This window comes from Pinus tabuliformis, chromosome 5_1 (genome assembly GCF_031772625.1).
Source record: "Pinus tabuliformis cultivar Carrire ecotype Pingquan chromosome 5_1, CPIR1, whole genome shotgun sequence".
Lineage (NCBI taxonomy): Eukaryota > Viridiplantae > Streptophyta > Pinopsida > Pinales > Pinaceae > Pinus > Pinus tabuliformis.
The window spans coordinates 306,030,704-306,045,485 of NC_142305.1; the positions used below are offsets into that span (position 1 = coordinate 306,030,704).

Consider the following 14,782-nt stretch of genomic DNA (forward strand, 5'->3'; position numbering starts at 1 on the left):
CCTTTCTTCTTGTGGGTCGAGGCGTGTAACACTACAATATATTTGCAAAATAAGAGCCCACACAGTCTTGGGGAGCAAGACTCATGAGGAGGTGTTTATCGGCAAGAAGCTGGAGGTTGGGCACATCAAGATCTTTAGGTGCCTTACAAATTCACATGTCCCTGAGGAGAAAAGGACGAAGTTGGAACCCATTGTAGAGAAGGGTATCCTAGTGGGCTATAGTGAAACCAGCATAGCCTATTGTATATATTTTCCTGCATAGAGTAAAGTTGTCCAGAGACGGGATGTGAGATTTGAGAAGGAATGGGCTTTGAGGAGGTCTTGGGAGGTTGATCATGTAGAGCAGCAAGTTCCTAAGCAGGGGCCACACCACAAGTTTCAAGAGCATCAGGTGGTCTGTCAAGATGAGGAGGGTCATCTACTTTAGTGGTGACAGGGTCTCAGACTCCAGTATCACCGAGTGTAGGATCACCTAGTGCAGGATTGTTAGGTGCAAGATCTCAAAGGCCAAGATCTGCATTGGTTATAATAAAGCCTTCCTCTTTAGGAGGAGAGGAACCGATTGAGGATTTTCCCATACCACCATAAGAGGCTAATAAAGGCAAGAGGAAGCCAAGATGGCTTTGGGAGACCCTGAAGGATGCTCAAGAGGCTGTGGGGAAACCCAAGTGGTCAATGAGGGAGAGCAGACCACCAAAGAGGTCAGGTGGCTTTGTGGCGGATGTTGTCGAGATAGAGCCAGCTAGTTTTGAGGAGGCTGCCATTCAGCAGATCTAGAGGGATGCCATGGTGGAAGAGTATGCCTTCATTATGAAGAATGATGCTTGGGAGGTAGTGCCGCAACCTAAGAGGAAGTCAGTGGTGACTTCCAAGTGGATCTACAAGATCAAATATTTTGTAGATGGCAGCGTGGAGAAGTTCAAAGCTCGGTTTGTGGCATTAGGGTTCACATAGGTAGAGGGAATTGACTATGAGGAGACCTTTAACCTGGTTGCTCGTTATACTTCCATTAGAGTAGTGATATTTATAGCAACTGAGATGGGTTGGAGGATTCACCAGATGGATGTGAAGATCACCTTTCTCAATGGTGTTATAGGGAGGAGGTGTACATTGAGCAGCCACAAGGCTTTGAGGTGCATGGAAGGGAGTCTCATGTGTGTAGGCTTAAGAAAGCCTTGTATGGACTAAAGCAGGCGTCGAGGACATGGTACGAGAGGATAGATGCCTACCTGCAATAGATGGGTTTCCAAAAGAGTGATGACGATCCAAACCTATACTTCATTATGGTCGGCAATGATCCACTCATTCTAGTTCTGTACGTGGATGATTTGTTTATTATCGGAGGGGGCAGACTCATCCAACACTGCAAGAGAGATCTTGCTTTAGAGTTTGATATGACTGATATGGGGTTGATGCATTACTTTCTGGGGTTGGAGGTTTGGCAGGAGGATGGGCATATCTTCATTAGCCAAGGCAGGTATGCAGGTGATATCTTGAGGAGATTCCGTATGGAGGGTTGCAGGCCTATGGCTACTCCTATGATCACCAACTAGAAGAAGTTGCATGCTTCAGATTCTGAGTTGGTGAACCCCACCTTGTATCGTCAGTTGATCGGTTCATTGATGTATCTAGTCAACACTAGGCCAAATATTTGTTTCACAGTCAACACATTGAGTTAGTTTGTGACGGATCCCAAGAGAGTGCACTGGGTGGTTGTGATATATGTGTTGACGTACCTATAGGGCACCGTGGATTATGGTTTGGACTATGTCAGGTGTGATGGAGTCAGATTGATTGGTTGCACAAACTCAGATTGGGCTAGCAGTGCTAGTGACAGGAAGAGTACTTCCAGGTGTTGTTTCTCATTGGGATCAACAGTTGTGTCATGGTTCAACAAGAAACAAAGGTCAAAGGCATTGAGCAGTGCGGAGGAAGAGTACATGGCAACTAGTCAAGCAGGTTGCGAGGCATTGTGGCTTCGCAAGATGCTATTTGGTTTATTTGGTCAGAGGTTGAGACCAACTACAATATACTGTGATAATCAAAGTTGTATTAAACTCTTTGAGAATCTAGTATTTCATGACCGGTCAAAGCATATAGAGATCAAATACCACTTCATCAGAGACTGGGTTCAGAGGGGAGCTATGAAGCTTGAGTGTGTATCGACTGATGAACAGGTAGCAAACATTCTCACCAAGTCATTGCCAAGGGGCAAGCATGTATTCTTCAAAGACATGATGAAAGTGGTGAGAAACACCTTCCTCAGTGAGGAGTGTTGAAAATGGTACCAAGGAGGTGTTTCCTGGCCTTCCTCCTTTTGGCCTAGGGAGACACTTAAAACACGTAATATTATGAGTTTTTTAATACCAAGGGGGCTAATGTACTTTCAATGTGGAAATGTACTAGGTACTATAAGTTATTAAAGTCACATGTGATTTAAATATCACTTTAAGTGAAAAAGTACTAAGTATACTTTATTTATTAAAGTGACTTTTATGTTATAAAGTGACTTTATGGGGAAAAAGTGACCAAGGTACTAAAACATCAAAAGTACTAGGGAGGCCCATTAATAGAAAAAGGGACCACATGAGGAGGGGTCAAGTAGGGGACTCATCTCCACCCTTGATCTAATGGTTTGAGATTAAATCTCAACCATTAAATATTAGGGATAGGGTTCCTATCTTATTGGAAAGATAGAATGAGGAAAAATGAACTCATTTTTCACTTCAACCTATGAGAGAATTGAGAAGAGAGAAGTGGGGCAGCAAGGAGAAAAGGAGGAAGGGTTTTGTGAGAAGGAAATAGAACAGCAAAGAGAACAATACAGAGTTTGGCTGTGGTTCGAATCTCAAGAGGCTGAGCTTAAGCCCTGGAGGAGGCTTGAATATCTCTGGAGCAGCTTCTTAATCTTCAGCACCCAGGTCAAATTAATTTCTGAGCTAGAGGCAGCGTACAGACTTTATTCTTCTCACCCATTTGACAGCAGATAAGCTGCTGAAAATATCGGTACTGTCAGCACAAAACTCAGGGAGGCTTCTGTGTGCTGTTTCTGGGTGTGTTTAAGCTCAGACTTTGAGTGAGAAGTTAGAACAGCCATCTAATAGCCTGTGTCAGAGACAAGTTGACAGACCGAGTTTCTAAGTGAAAACGAGTCTGTTCGGAAATACAAATGCCAGTGTACTGTGTGCTGATAGGAAGTCGATTTCTTAACTGAAATGAGAGGACTGTGAGAAGAAAACATCAGCCCAGAAATTACAGTAAAAGGAACCTCTGAGAAGCAATCAACAGGGAAGAGATAAGTTACATTCTTCTTGAATTTATCTGTTGTAAAATTTCCTTTTAGAGGCAAAACAAAGCCTCCCTTTTGAACTGGTTTTCCCCGAGAGGCAGTGGGGTTTTTCCAGGGACATCTTGACCAAAAATCATGGTGTTTAAAATTATGTGAGCTTGCTATTTTCTTTAGTTTCAGTTGTGCAAAAATCATTAGTAGAAACAATCTTTAAAATGTTGCAAATGAATGCATTAAATTTATATCAGCATGTCAAAACATGTGGGTTGGGTTTGAAACACACTTGCAAAATTTGTAAACTGGGAAAGGGTGCAGATCATTTCAAATTTTCTACATCTACAACCTCTGGTGCAAGTATGTATTTTGATGAGGTCACTTCAGTCCAACCTTTTTGTCATTCTTGGTGGGAAGAGGTATATATGCAATTGTTGGCCAAAGATTACCTTTTTATCAAGGATGCCAAAGATTAGATGCCCTAAGCTTACTCTGACATATTTTGTCTTGCTAGCGCTGAGAAAGAGGATGTAAGACTCATTGTAAATACTCTTCCACCTTCCACTTTTATTTTCAGCTTTATAAATATCTACTTGCTAATGTAAGATGTATTTTTCAACAAAGAAAAAATTAGCTTCATTGTGAGCATGCATTTATTGAATCATTCAATACTATGGACCTAAAAGAAAATTATTTAAAACATGATATTAATTACGCTAAATTCTAGCAATAATAGTACAGTTTGCAAACTAAAATTCTATATTTTTATGTTTCACCCATCCATTATTTATAGATGGAGGAACCAATGCATGGCCCTCAAATATAAGTTTTCCCCTTGCCAAAAAAAACGTGTACTTCAGATGGTCCAGAATGTGGCTTAGCTGTATGTGACTATGTATTAGCATGATACAAATGAGTTTCATGTTCTCAGTACTTCCCTAATCTTGACAGAAAGTTTAAGAAAAAAAACCTAACAATCACCCAAAAAACCATTAAAATGAAGGGCTCACTGGAACAGGACAACCTTTACTTGAACATAAATCAAAGACTAGATCAGTGTAATAACTGGGCACATGTATGATATTAATTACGCTAAATTCTAGCAATAATAGTACAGTTTGCAAACTAAAATTCTATATTTTTATGTTTCACCCATCCATTATTTATAGATGGAGGAACCAATGCATGGCCCTCAAATATAAGTTTGCCCCTTGCCAAAAAAAAACATGTACTTCAGATGGTCCAGAATGTGGCTTAGCAGTATGTGACTATGTATTAGCATGATACAAATGAGTTTCATGTTCTCAGTACTTCCCTAATCTTGACAGAAAGTTTAAGAAAAAAAACCTAACAATCACCCAAAAAACCATTAAAATGAAGGGCTCACTGGAACAGGACAACCTTTACTTGAACATAAATCAAAGACTAGATAAGTGTAATAACTGGGCACATGTATGAATTGGTAACATTTTATTTCTTAAAGAAGATGGATTTTAACACAAAATCCATCATTTTGCTTAACAAACACTTAGAATACATAATAAAGGTTGAAGGAATGGTACATTTTGAAGCCTCTCAAAGTCTTGCTTACTGATCTTTGTGATTTCTGATTGTTCTCCCAAAGCTGCTTGTAATCTCCAAACCTGTTTATTCATTCAAATTCTGTAAAGATGAGATCCAAGGAAATGTAATCATAACTGTAAAATTGATCTACCATAAAATACAGAGTATGCCACTAAATTTGTTCCCTAGTTAAAATAAAGGACTTAAAAAACCATACCCAAACTTGCAACAATAAGAAATTCAACAATAACCAATGAAAGCACATGAAAGTTTTTGAATAGAGAATAACATGAATGCAGAAAGAGAATCTATCTTGCAGGATCATCTGCAATGTGAAAAATGTTAGAAAAGGAGTACCAAGGACAAGTGTTTGGTGTCTAGCCTAGGAAAAAGTGTCCTTATGTGACCCCCTTTACCTAACTTTATGGGAAATAAAGTTAAAGTGAGTTTATACAATATAAAGTCATAAAGTGACTTCAAGAGAAATAAAGTCATAAAATAACTTTATAAACATAAAGTGACTTTAAGTCATAAAGTCACTTTCGAGTAATTAAAAGGAGACTAAGGGGAAAAGGTGTCTGATGGGTCAATGAGAGATTAGATCTCCACCCTTGATCTAATTGGCTAAGATCTAATCTCAGCCATTAGATCTTAGGGTTAGGTCTCTCTTCTTAATGAGAGAACAAAAGGGAAAAAGGAAAGGGGAGAAGACACCATTTGAACATTTTCTTCATGAGAATTGGAGAGGAGAATAGGAGGCTGAAAGGAAAAAGTTAACAGAGGAAGGAGAGTACAACAAGCGCAGTAGCAAGGACAAACAATACAAATTTCAAGGTACCCTCTAGCAGATGCCACTGTACCAGCATTAGATTTGAGGGCACTGGCACAATTAAAACCTATTATTCAATGAATTCATATTTATTATTATTAAAAAGATAGAAGGTGATTACAAATTGAGGGAGGAACCTGGCTTTATACCTCGAGTGCCTCTCGAAAGATCATGCCCTTTGCCTAATAACTACTTAACTAACTAATTTTTATATAACATTGCCTTCCTCCCAGAAAATGCTTTGTCCTCAAAGCATACGTAACGACTGATGTTGTTGACGAAATGCTTCAATCTCCCAAGAAGCTTCTTCTTCTGGTAAGTCCTTCCACTTGATCAAGTATTCCTTGATTACACGAGATCGAAGCTTCCCTTCTTTGGTAGATATGATACCTTCTGGTTCTAAAATGACACTTCCTTCATCATCTAGGGATGGAAGCGTTGTTTGCGTTGATTGATGGTCACCCAGTGCCCTTTTAAGGCCGGAGACATGGAAGACGTCGTGAACATGACTTTTCTCCGAAAGGCTTAAACTATATGCAACTTGGTTGATCTTTTTATTGATCTGATATGGTCAATAGAATTTTGGTGCCAATTTATTTTTTCCTTTTTGTTTCAAGGACAATTGTTTGTATGGCTAGAGCTTGACAAATACCCATTCTCCAAATTCAAATTCTCTTTCAGTTTTGTTTCGGTCTGCTTGTAGCTTCATACCGTTCCTTGCATTATTCAAGTTTTCCTTTAGGGTTTGGACGATTTTCTGGGTTTCTTCTAGTTGGTTTTTAGTAGCAGGTATATTTTTCTAGATGGTAGCTAGATCTTTCCATTTTGGAGGTTCGTACCCATACAAATCTTGGAATGGAGTCATTTTTGCTTATGTATGATAAGTAGAGTTATCCCACCATTCAGCGAGATGCAACCACTGAACCCACTTATTTTGTTTTTTTTGTAGCGTAAGAACATAGGTAGGCTTTCAAACATTTATTGACAACCTCTGTTTGTCCATCTGTTTGAGGGTGGTAAGCAGAACTCATATTTAGGTAGGTTCCTATATGGTTGTGTGGAAAAAGTCGGGATTAAATCCCTAAAACATGATTTTTTTGACTGGCTGATTAAATCGGCCAATTTTTTGCCGATTTTTTCCCAGTTGAAAAAGTCGAGATTAAATCGAAAAAGTCGGGGTTAAATCAGGACTTTTTCCAAAAAATCGTGAAAGAGGTAGTTTATTTAATGATTTTTTTTTTTTTTTTTAAATTTTGAAAAATTGGGATTTTATTGAAAAAGTTGAGATTTTATTGAAAAAGTCTTGATCTTTTAAAAAATGAATATTTTTGTATTTTTTTAATTTTGCTGACTTTTTCAAATAACTCCCAACTTTAACGACTTTTTCAATTTTTGGACCCTTGCTGATTTAATCCCGACTTCGACTTTTTCCACATTGGGTTGAACAACTCTTTCCAAAAATTACCCTTAAATTTGGCTCTCTATCACTCACAATGACTTTCGGAAAACCGTGTAATTTATAAATATTTTTGCAGAATATCTCAAAGATTTGTTTAGTCGAGTCTGATTTCTTCATTGCAATAAAGTGAGCATATTTGGTGAGTTTGTCGACTACTACGAAAATCTAATACAGGGAACCCTTCAATAAAGTCCATTGATATTTCTTCCCATTTCTAATTCGGAATGTTTAAGGACTGAAGTAATCCAGGTGTCATAATCTTTTCACTTTTATTTCTTTGAAATGTATCACACTCCACTACATACTTCTGAATATCGCGACTCATCCCCTTCCAAAAGAATGATTGACGTGCATTGTAGTAAGTTTTAAAGAATCCTACATCCCCGGCTGACAGTGAATCGTGTGACTCCTTGAGTATCTTGGATTTAAACTTGGAGTTTGAATTCAGATAGATTCTTCCTTTGTACCATAGAATGTCGTTCTTCCATTCAAATTTTGAGTTGTCTGGAAGGTTATTGATTATCGCAATTATTTCTGGATCCTTAGCATATTCACTTTGAATCTCATTAAGCCATTCAGGAACAACAACCGAGACTGCAAGTAGTATCGATTCGTCTTTCTTAGACAAGGGATCTGCTACTATATTGTCTTTTCCCCTTTTATGTAGTATCTCCATGTCAAAGGCAACAATTTTTTCAATCCATTTTTGTTGTTTTTCGGAAAGTGGTTTTGTTGAAGGAGGTGTTGGAGATTGTTATGGTATGTTCGAATGGAGAACTTACTTCCCAAAAGATATTGTCTCCAATTAGCTAGTGCGTGCATAATAGCGAGCATTTCCTTATTGTAAGTGGACTTAAGACGTTCTTTTTTATTGAGCTTCCTGCTTTCAAAAGCTATTGGATGCCCTTCTTGCATTAACACTGTGCCTATACCAAATCCAGAAGCATCACACTCGATGATAAATGGTTTAGAGAAATCTGGAGTTGCCAATATCGGGGCATTAGACATAACTTCCTTCAGTTCTTCAAAACACCTTCCTTCTTCCTCGTCCCATTGAAATGAATTCTTCTTTAAAAGGTTTGTTAGAGGTGCAGTTATATGTGCATAGTTTTTAATAAATCTTCGGTAATATCCAATCAATCCTAAGAACCCTCTTAGCTTGGATATCTTAATCGGTTTGGTCCATTCCTTTATAACTTTGATTTTATTAGGGCCCACTTTTACGCCTTCATGGGATATAATGTGTTCGAGGTATTCTACTTCTTCCTTTCCAAAGGTGCATTTGGATTTTTTTTGCGTAGAACTGATGCTCTTTCAGTAGTGTAAGAACTTTATCTATATGTTGTAAGTGCTCCTTCCAAATTTTACTGTAAATTAAAATATCATCAAAGAATACTAATACAAACTTCTTAAGATATGGATGGAATAACTCGTTCATAGTGGCTTGAAATGTTGCTGGTGCATTGGTTAATCCAAATGAAATTACTTTAAATTCACAGTGACCTTCGTGTGTTAGGAACGTCGTTTTTGGTATGTCATCCAATCTGATTCTGATTTCGTAATAGCCTGACCTTAAGTCCAATTTTGAGAAGTATTTTGCGCCATGTAGTTCATCCAACATTTCGTCGATAAAAGGAATTGGGAATTTGTTTTTAATGGTTATTTTGTTTAGTCCTCTATAATCAATGCATAGCCTGAATGATTTGTCTTTCTTCCTTACCAATACCACTGGAGCAACATACGAACTCTTACTTTTCGAGATGATCCCACATTTTAAAATGTTTTGGATTAATCTCTCAATTTCGGTCTTTTCGTGATGTGGATATCGATATGGCTTGATGTTGGCGGGGTCTGACCCTGCTTTGACTTCTATTGTATGCTCAATTTCCCTGTTAGGAGGCATTTTCATAGGCAGGTCTAGGAATACCTTTTCATGCTTCTGAATTAGATCTTGTATCTCTGGTGACTCTTTGCAGATCGTGTTTGCAAATAACCTTTCTAATTGGTGACATTGTACTACATAAGTTGGTGCTCCTCCATTGCAACAGCATATGGACTCTTACTTTTCGAGATGATCCCACATTTTAAAATGTTTTGGATTAATCTCTCAATTTCGGTCTTTTGGTGATGTGGATATCGATATGGCTTGATGTTGACGGGGTCTGACCCTGCTTTGAATTCTATTGTATGTTCAATTTCCCCGTTAGGAGGCATTTTCATAGGCAGGTCTAGGAATACCTTTTCATGCTTCTGAATTAGATCTTGTATCTCTAGTGACTCTTCGCGGAACATTTTTGCAAATAACCTTTCTAATTGGTGACATTGTACTACATACGCTGGTGCTCCTTTTCGAATCATCTTCAGCATCTGAGATGATGATACGATTTGATTCTTTGGTGCTTGGGATCTGTATAACTTGTACCTCTGCCCTTCCCAGTTAAAGCTTATGAACTGTACTTGATGGTTGGCAGAATAAGTGCCTAGAGTTCGTAGCCATTGGATACCTAAGACCACATCTACTCCACCTAATGGTACAGTGAAGAACGGGGATTCTAAATTAAAGTCTTGAATCTGCAATTTGACCTTATGGCATTTCCCTACCTTTTCGATCTTCTTACCATCAGCTACCATCACCTTCATGTTGGGTAAGGGAAATGAGAAAATGTTGAGTCTCTTTGCCACGGTTGCATCTAAAAAATTGTGGGTGCTACCAGAGTCGATGAGAACCACTATGTTGTTCTTCTTTATATGTCCTTTCAATTTTAGAGTCTGGGGTTGTGATATACCTGTCATAGCCGATAGTGAGACTTGTGAAATACTTCCGTCATCTAATTTTGGAGAGAGTTCTGGGGCATCTTCTGTTTCTTCTACGTCTGAATCATCACTATTTGAATCATTAGTTGCTTCACAGTTATATACGTTCTTTGATTCTTTTCCTTTATATAACAGGCACTAATTGTAGACTGAAGCTGCACAATTTATTGAGTCATTCAGGCAGAAAAATCGAGATGTTGCAGCACTGCTATTGTGCTTTTAGAGCAGCAAATCTCAAGAACAAAATTCGAGGTACTGCTGCACAAATTTGAGAAGTTCTGGGTGTGATTTCGAGGATTTGACAGAGCTGTTAGAGCTGCTACTGCAGTAGAGAAATATAAAATGTCTGGGCAGAAATTTGAGTGTTATTTGGCACGAGATTCAAGGTGACTGACAGCGGCACTTATTGCTGCCAGACTGTACAGAAGCTTGCACAAATTTCTGAGCAAGAGGGCACAGAAATCGAAGAGCATCTACAACACAGTTTTCCAAGGAATTCTAAGCTTGAATTCAGGGAGATACATCCACTGTGCTTACTGTCATTAAAGGCTAAAATAATTTCTCTGAAAGAAATAAAATCCTCTCTCCTCACTGGTTTTCCCTTCGGGGTTTTTTCAAGGTCTTTGGACCAAAAATCGCTGTGTTAAATTGTGAGACAGTTTGTGTTATTCTCGGCAAAAATTTATGCAGAGTAGTCTTATGTGTTTCATGCTTTTTGAATAGCCGTAGTCTAACCAAACAGCTTTTTTGCTCTGAAAACCATGGAAATTCCGGCAATATTTTGATAAATTCTAGTAGGGATTTTTGTAAATCTAGGTTACAGGTGTCAAACTTCAAGATTTTGGATGCCCAGAGGTTTTTGATGGTGCTGAATCCAATTCCACCATCAAAAACATGATTTAGACACTGCTTCTGCGAGATTTGTTGAAATTTGTTTGCTGGATTCCGTTCACTTTTGACCATCCGGGCAAATCCTCTGCCTCTGTAGACAACGCCTTTTGAATATATTCATGTTTAAAAGAAAACAGTGGTATAAAACCATGATGGGCCGGGCATTAAACTGATGTATTTCCTAAAATTTGAAACTGGGCTGGTTTTACAAAATTCTACATAAAATACATAGAAGAAAACAAACAATCTCAAAGACTGAGGTTGCACTGACAGAAGCACAGTAGGCATGGGAATTCAGTAGGAAAACTTGAGACAAGCCACATAAAACATTTAGCCATACCTCTTCAGCAAGCTCTTTTTTAGCCATCTTCTTAACCACTTCAGGGGAAATCCCACAAAATGTGTTGTACCTGATCACAGGAAAATTGACAGTTAAAGAATGCAAGAATGCACGACAGAAAGTCATGCACAATTTCTCTAGTCAGAGAAATGAAAATGAGAATTAAAAAAGGAAATGGTAAAAGTATCACAAGGACTTGTATAACCTATAATATGACACTATTGTTAGCAATAGGAATGAGAATCATAATCAATCCAAACACAACTGTCACTGAAAATTGCAAATTCTTTCAATGAAGTGTGGGAAGAAGTTCAGACAAACTGTGATCCAATCTGCAGTGTGCACCAGCCCAGTACAACACTAGAAGCAACAGAAATCTACGTAGGACAAGGTGGAGACTAAGCTCACAAATTATTCTACTTCCGTATGGGAGAAACATGAATGGCTATAAAATAGGGAGAACGAAAAACCAGTAAAAGGGAAATTCCCGTGTATAGCTATGATTCCACTCCAATTTTTAATGTAACTAATTAGTTCATTCACTGGAGTCTAGAACACAGCAAATTTATTTATGAACATAATAAAACTACAAAAGGATCTCATAAGCCTATTTTATGGCCCCGAAGATAATTACTATATGTTTTGCTTCTCAATTCCCATTATGTCAATAAAATATAATATTACAAGGATAGATTGCACAGCAATTGCCCTGTAGACAGGTACAGTGCTTTTGGAATTGCAAGCTGTAAAGGGTTTGAAACACTTTTTTGTATTCCTAAAAATATGATAAACAAATTCTACAAAAATGAAACTAACAAGTTGCCAAACTATGATGTCTGCTCATTTAAGTGCTTGTTCTCTGCAAGATTTCTTGCTAACATTAACTTGTTCAAATTTCAATAACTCCAAGCACTAACCTCAAACTTTGACTTCATCCAAATTGCACTTAATTGTGTTGAGAAATCTCGGGCATATGAATTAGGAGATTTCTCTTTAATGATAACTGCTTGTGAATGCTTTTTACTTCTTCAGATTATGATCTTCCTCTTGATTAGGTTATTAAATTGTTCTTCTTCATCAAACAGCTACCAAAGCATAAACAATAAATAGACAAGAGACACAGAACATAGGCAATCAGCCAGGGCCAAAACCTCTCCAACCTTGAGAGGAAAGCCCAAACAATTTTTTCTTCTTATATAATCTTCAAGTAACGAATTCCAAGACCCTTGACCCATTAACCTCTCCAAGACCAAGTCACAAGGCTTCTTAGTTTAACCTCTTCTTCCTTGAGTCAACGATGGTCAAACTGCTTGCTTCTCCCTCTTCGGCTATCCTTCAGATTTCAGCTTCTTGGATCAGACCTGCAACCCTCGGCCTCTTCAGAAACCCTAGTTGCAGCATGTGTGATGGATGTTGACCAACTTTTGCATCTTGTTACCACTTCGCTTGGATGGAAAGACTTCCTTCTATACTTTGCCTTGATGAATGCTATGTCTTCTCCTTTGATTCGGATTCGAGGGTGACCTTACTAGCCTCCGCCATTCTCTGCAGCAGATGACACCAATTTCCTTCACACGTGTGAGGTATATTAGCCCAAAACAGATCAGAAATATCTCGGATATGTTTTTTCTTCTTTCGCTTGGTGATTGGCTTCCTTTCTTATGTTTTTCGCACTTCTATGCTTCCTTCTTATGCTTGGTCAAGTGTTGTCCAAATGGAGGCCAAGTGCTCTCTAGATATAGTGGACTGTCTCTCAAAATAGGTCGACTTCTCCTTGTACATAGGCCAACATGCCTTTATAGAATCATCGTTAGGCCGACATGACGAATGGCTTGTGACAAGGTCTTGGAGGGTTATTGACAAAATCAAAATTACTTTTTACAATATGTAACATGTCTTCAATATTGACTCCCTAGACTTTATGACTTGATGACCAATCCTAAAGCCTCACAATGGGAGCCTTAACTATGAAAATAAAATTTCTTGATCATGAAACCCATGATTCAAGCATTAAAAATAATTTTATTTTATTCTTTACATCAATTACATAAAATCACAATTACACGTCATTATGAAGACCAAACCTAGTTAAGACTTTTCAACAAATTGTCCATCCGGCAAAATAAGCATTTAGAGATTACTTGAACTTGGACAACTTCAATCTAACAATGAACAAAATATTAAAATCAACAATGCTGAAAGAATGAAAATATGCATATGATTAGCATTTATCAAAGCTGGAACCCTTTATCCAACTGAGCAGATATACAAATGATGGCCAGTGATAATAGGTTGAAACCTCATTACACTAACAGAATAGAAAAGCACATGCAATCAGTGCCAATCTAGGTCTGTTCCTCCTTGTGCTAATCACATCACCAGGACTTCTTCATACACAAGATGTCATATACTTCACACTACTATTGTGAATATTAAGAACTGCTGAAGGACTCAACAATTAATCGGCAAGTCACCAAATAAATAGCGACTCTATCTCAAAACAAGTAATCGGGAGAGGAACGGACGAGATTGGAAAAAGTTGCGAGTTTGCCAAGTCATTCCTGGTTTTTTCCAAAAATCATCAAGGAGATGGTGGAGGCAAAAATCTATTTAGAAATTGATTTTGGTGATTCATTCTACACAAATTTGGTTTTAGCTTTCAATAATATTAGTGAGAACTTTGCTTCAGTACACTGCTAGAGGCAAAACATGGTATTTAATCTGTGGCATTGGGTTTTCTGGGGACATTTGTTCAAAAATAACGGTGTCGTGTATTGTGTATTTCTTTCTTGCTTCGTTTCTTGTTTCCGCATTTAATTTAATTGGTGAAGACTGCAGTGTATTAGTTTCAGTATTTGCTATAGGATGCAGTGAATAATTTGTTCAGTAATTTAACAAATAGAAGATACTTAATCAGTTGCTACAGTAGAAATTTGGGTCTCCAAATTTTCACATGGTATCAGAGCGCATGTGAAGCAAGAGAGCAGAGCCAAAAGAGCCCAACGCTGAAGAGGAGGGAAGTCGAAGTGTTGTGTAGGCAGCAAATCGAATCCCCGGAGGGATTGCGCAATCCAAGCCAGGAGGGAAAATTTTTCTTCGGAAAACCTCTCTCTAAGTGAGTTAACAAAGAGAAAGATTTCCAGTGTCAGAGGGATTACCGTAGAAGCATCCGTGCATAGCAATTTTCTGGTGAGACACAGTTTTCTGCAGCAGTTGTTGTGGCAAAAAAGCATCAGAAGGAAGGACACACTGTTGAGGGAAGTTCTTCTTCAGAGAATTCCTAGCCAAGGAATTCGATTTCTCTATTGCTAAGCAGCAAAAATCTTAGTCACCAGGTTCGAGTTCGAGTTCAAGTTCGAGGACCATGAAATTCGAATAAAGTTCGGCAACTCGAATTTTGTCGATAAAATTCGACATAAAATTCGACATATAGAAATTCGAAAAAAAAATGTATATTAAAGATAGATATATCATATGCATATGAGAAATGGTATGGAGTGAATTTTATCATGATTATCCTTATAATCAGACTATTAAATGCTTAATATCAAATTTTATATCAGAATAGATCAATTTTTCAATAGCTGCACTCACCAATTGTTA

The 14,782-nt window shown here is 38.0% G+C and overlaps 1 protein-coding gene across 1 annotated transcript in view; it reads right to left on the bottom strand.

Annotated features, from left to right (window-relative positions):
• Nucleotides 1-14,782, bottom strand: part of LOC149164587 (uncharacterized) — a 152,840-nt gene that overhangs the window by 10,622 nt on the left and 127,436 nt on the right. Inside the window, exons 11-12 of the mRNA XM_089429533.1 lie at nucleotides 11,180-11,249; nucleotides 4,846-4,926 (exon numbers count right to left, since the gene is read on the bottom strand). Of these exons, the coding sequence (XP_089285659.1) occupies nucleotides 4,846-4,926; nucleotides 11,180-11,249 (151 nt within the window). The remainder of the gene's footprint in view (nucleotides 1-4,845; nucleotides 4,927-11,179; nucleotides 11,250-14,782) is intronic.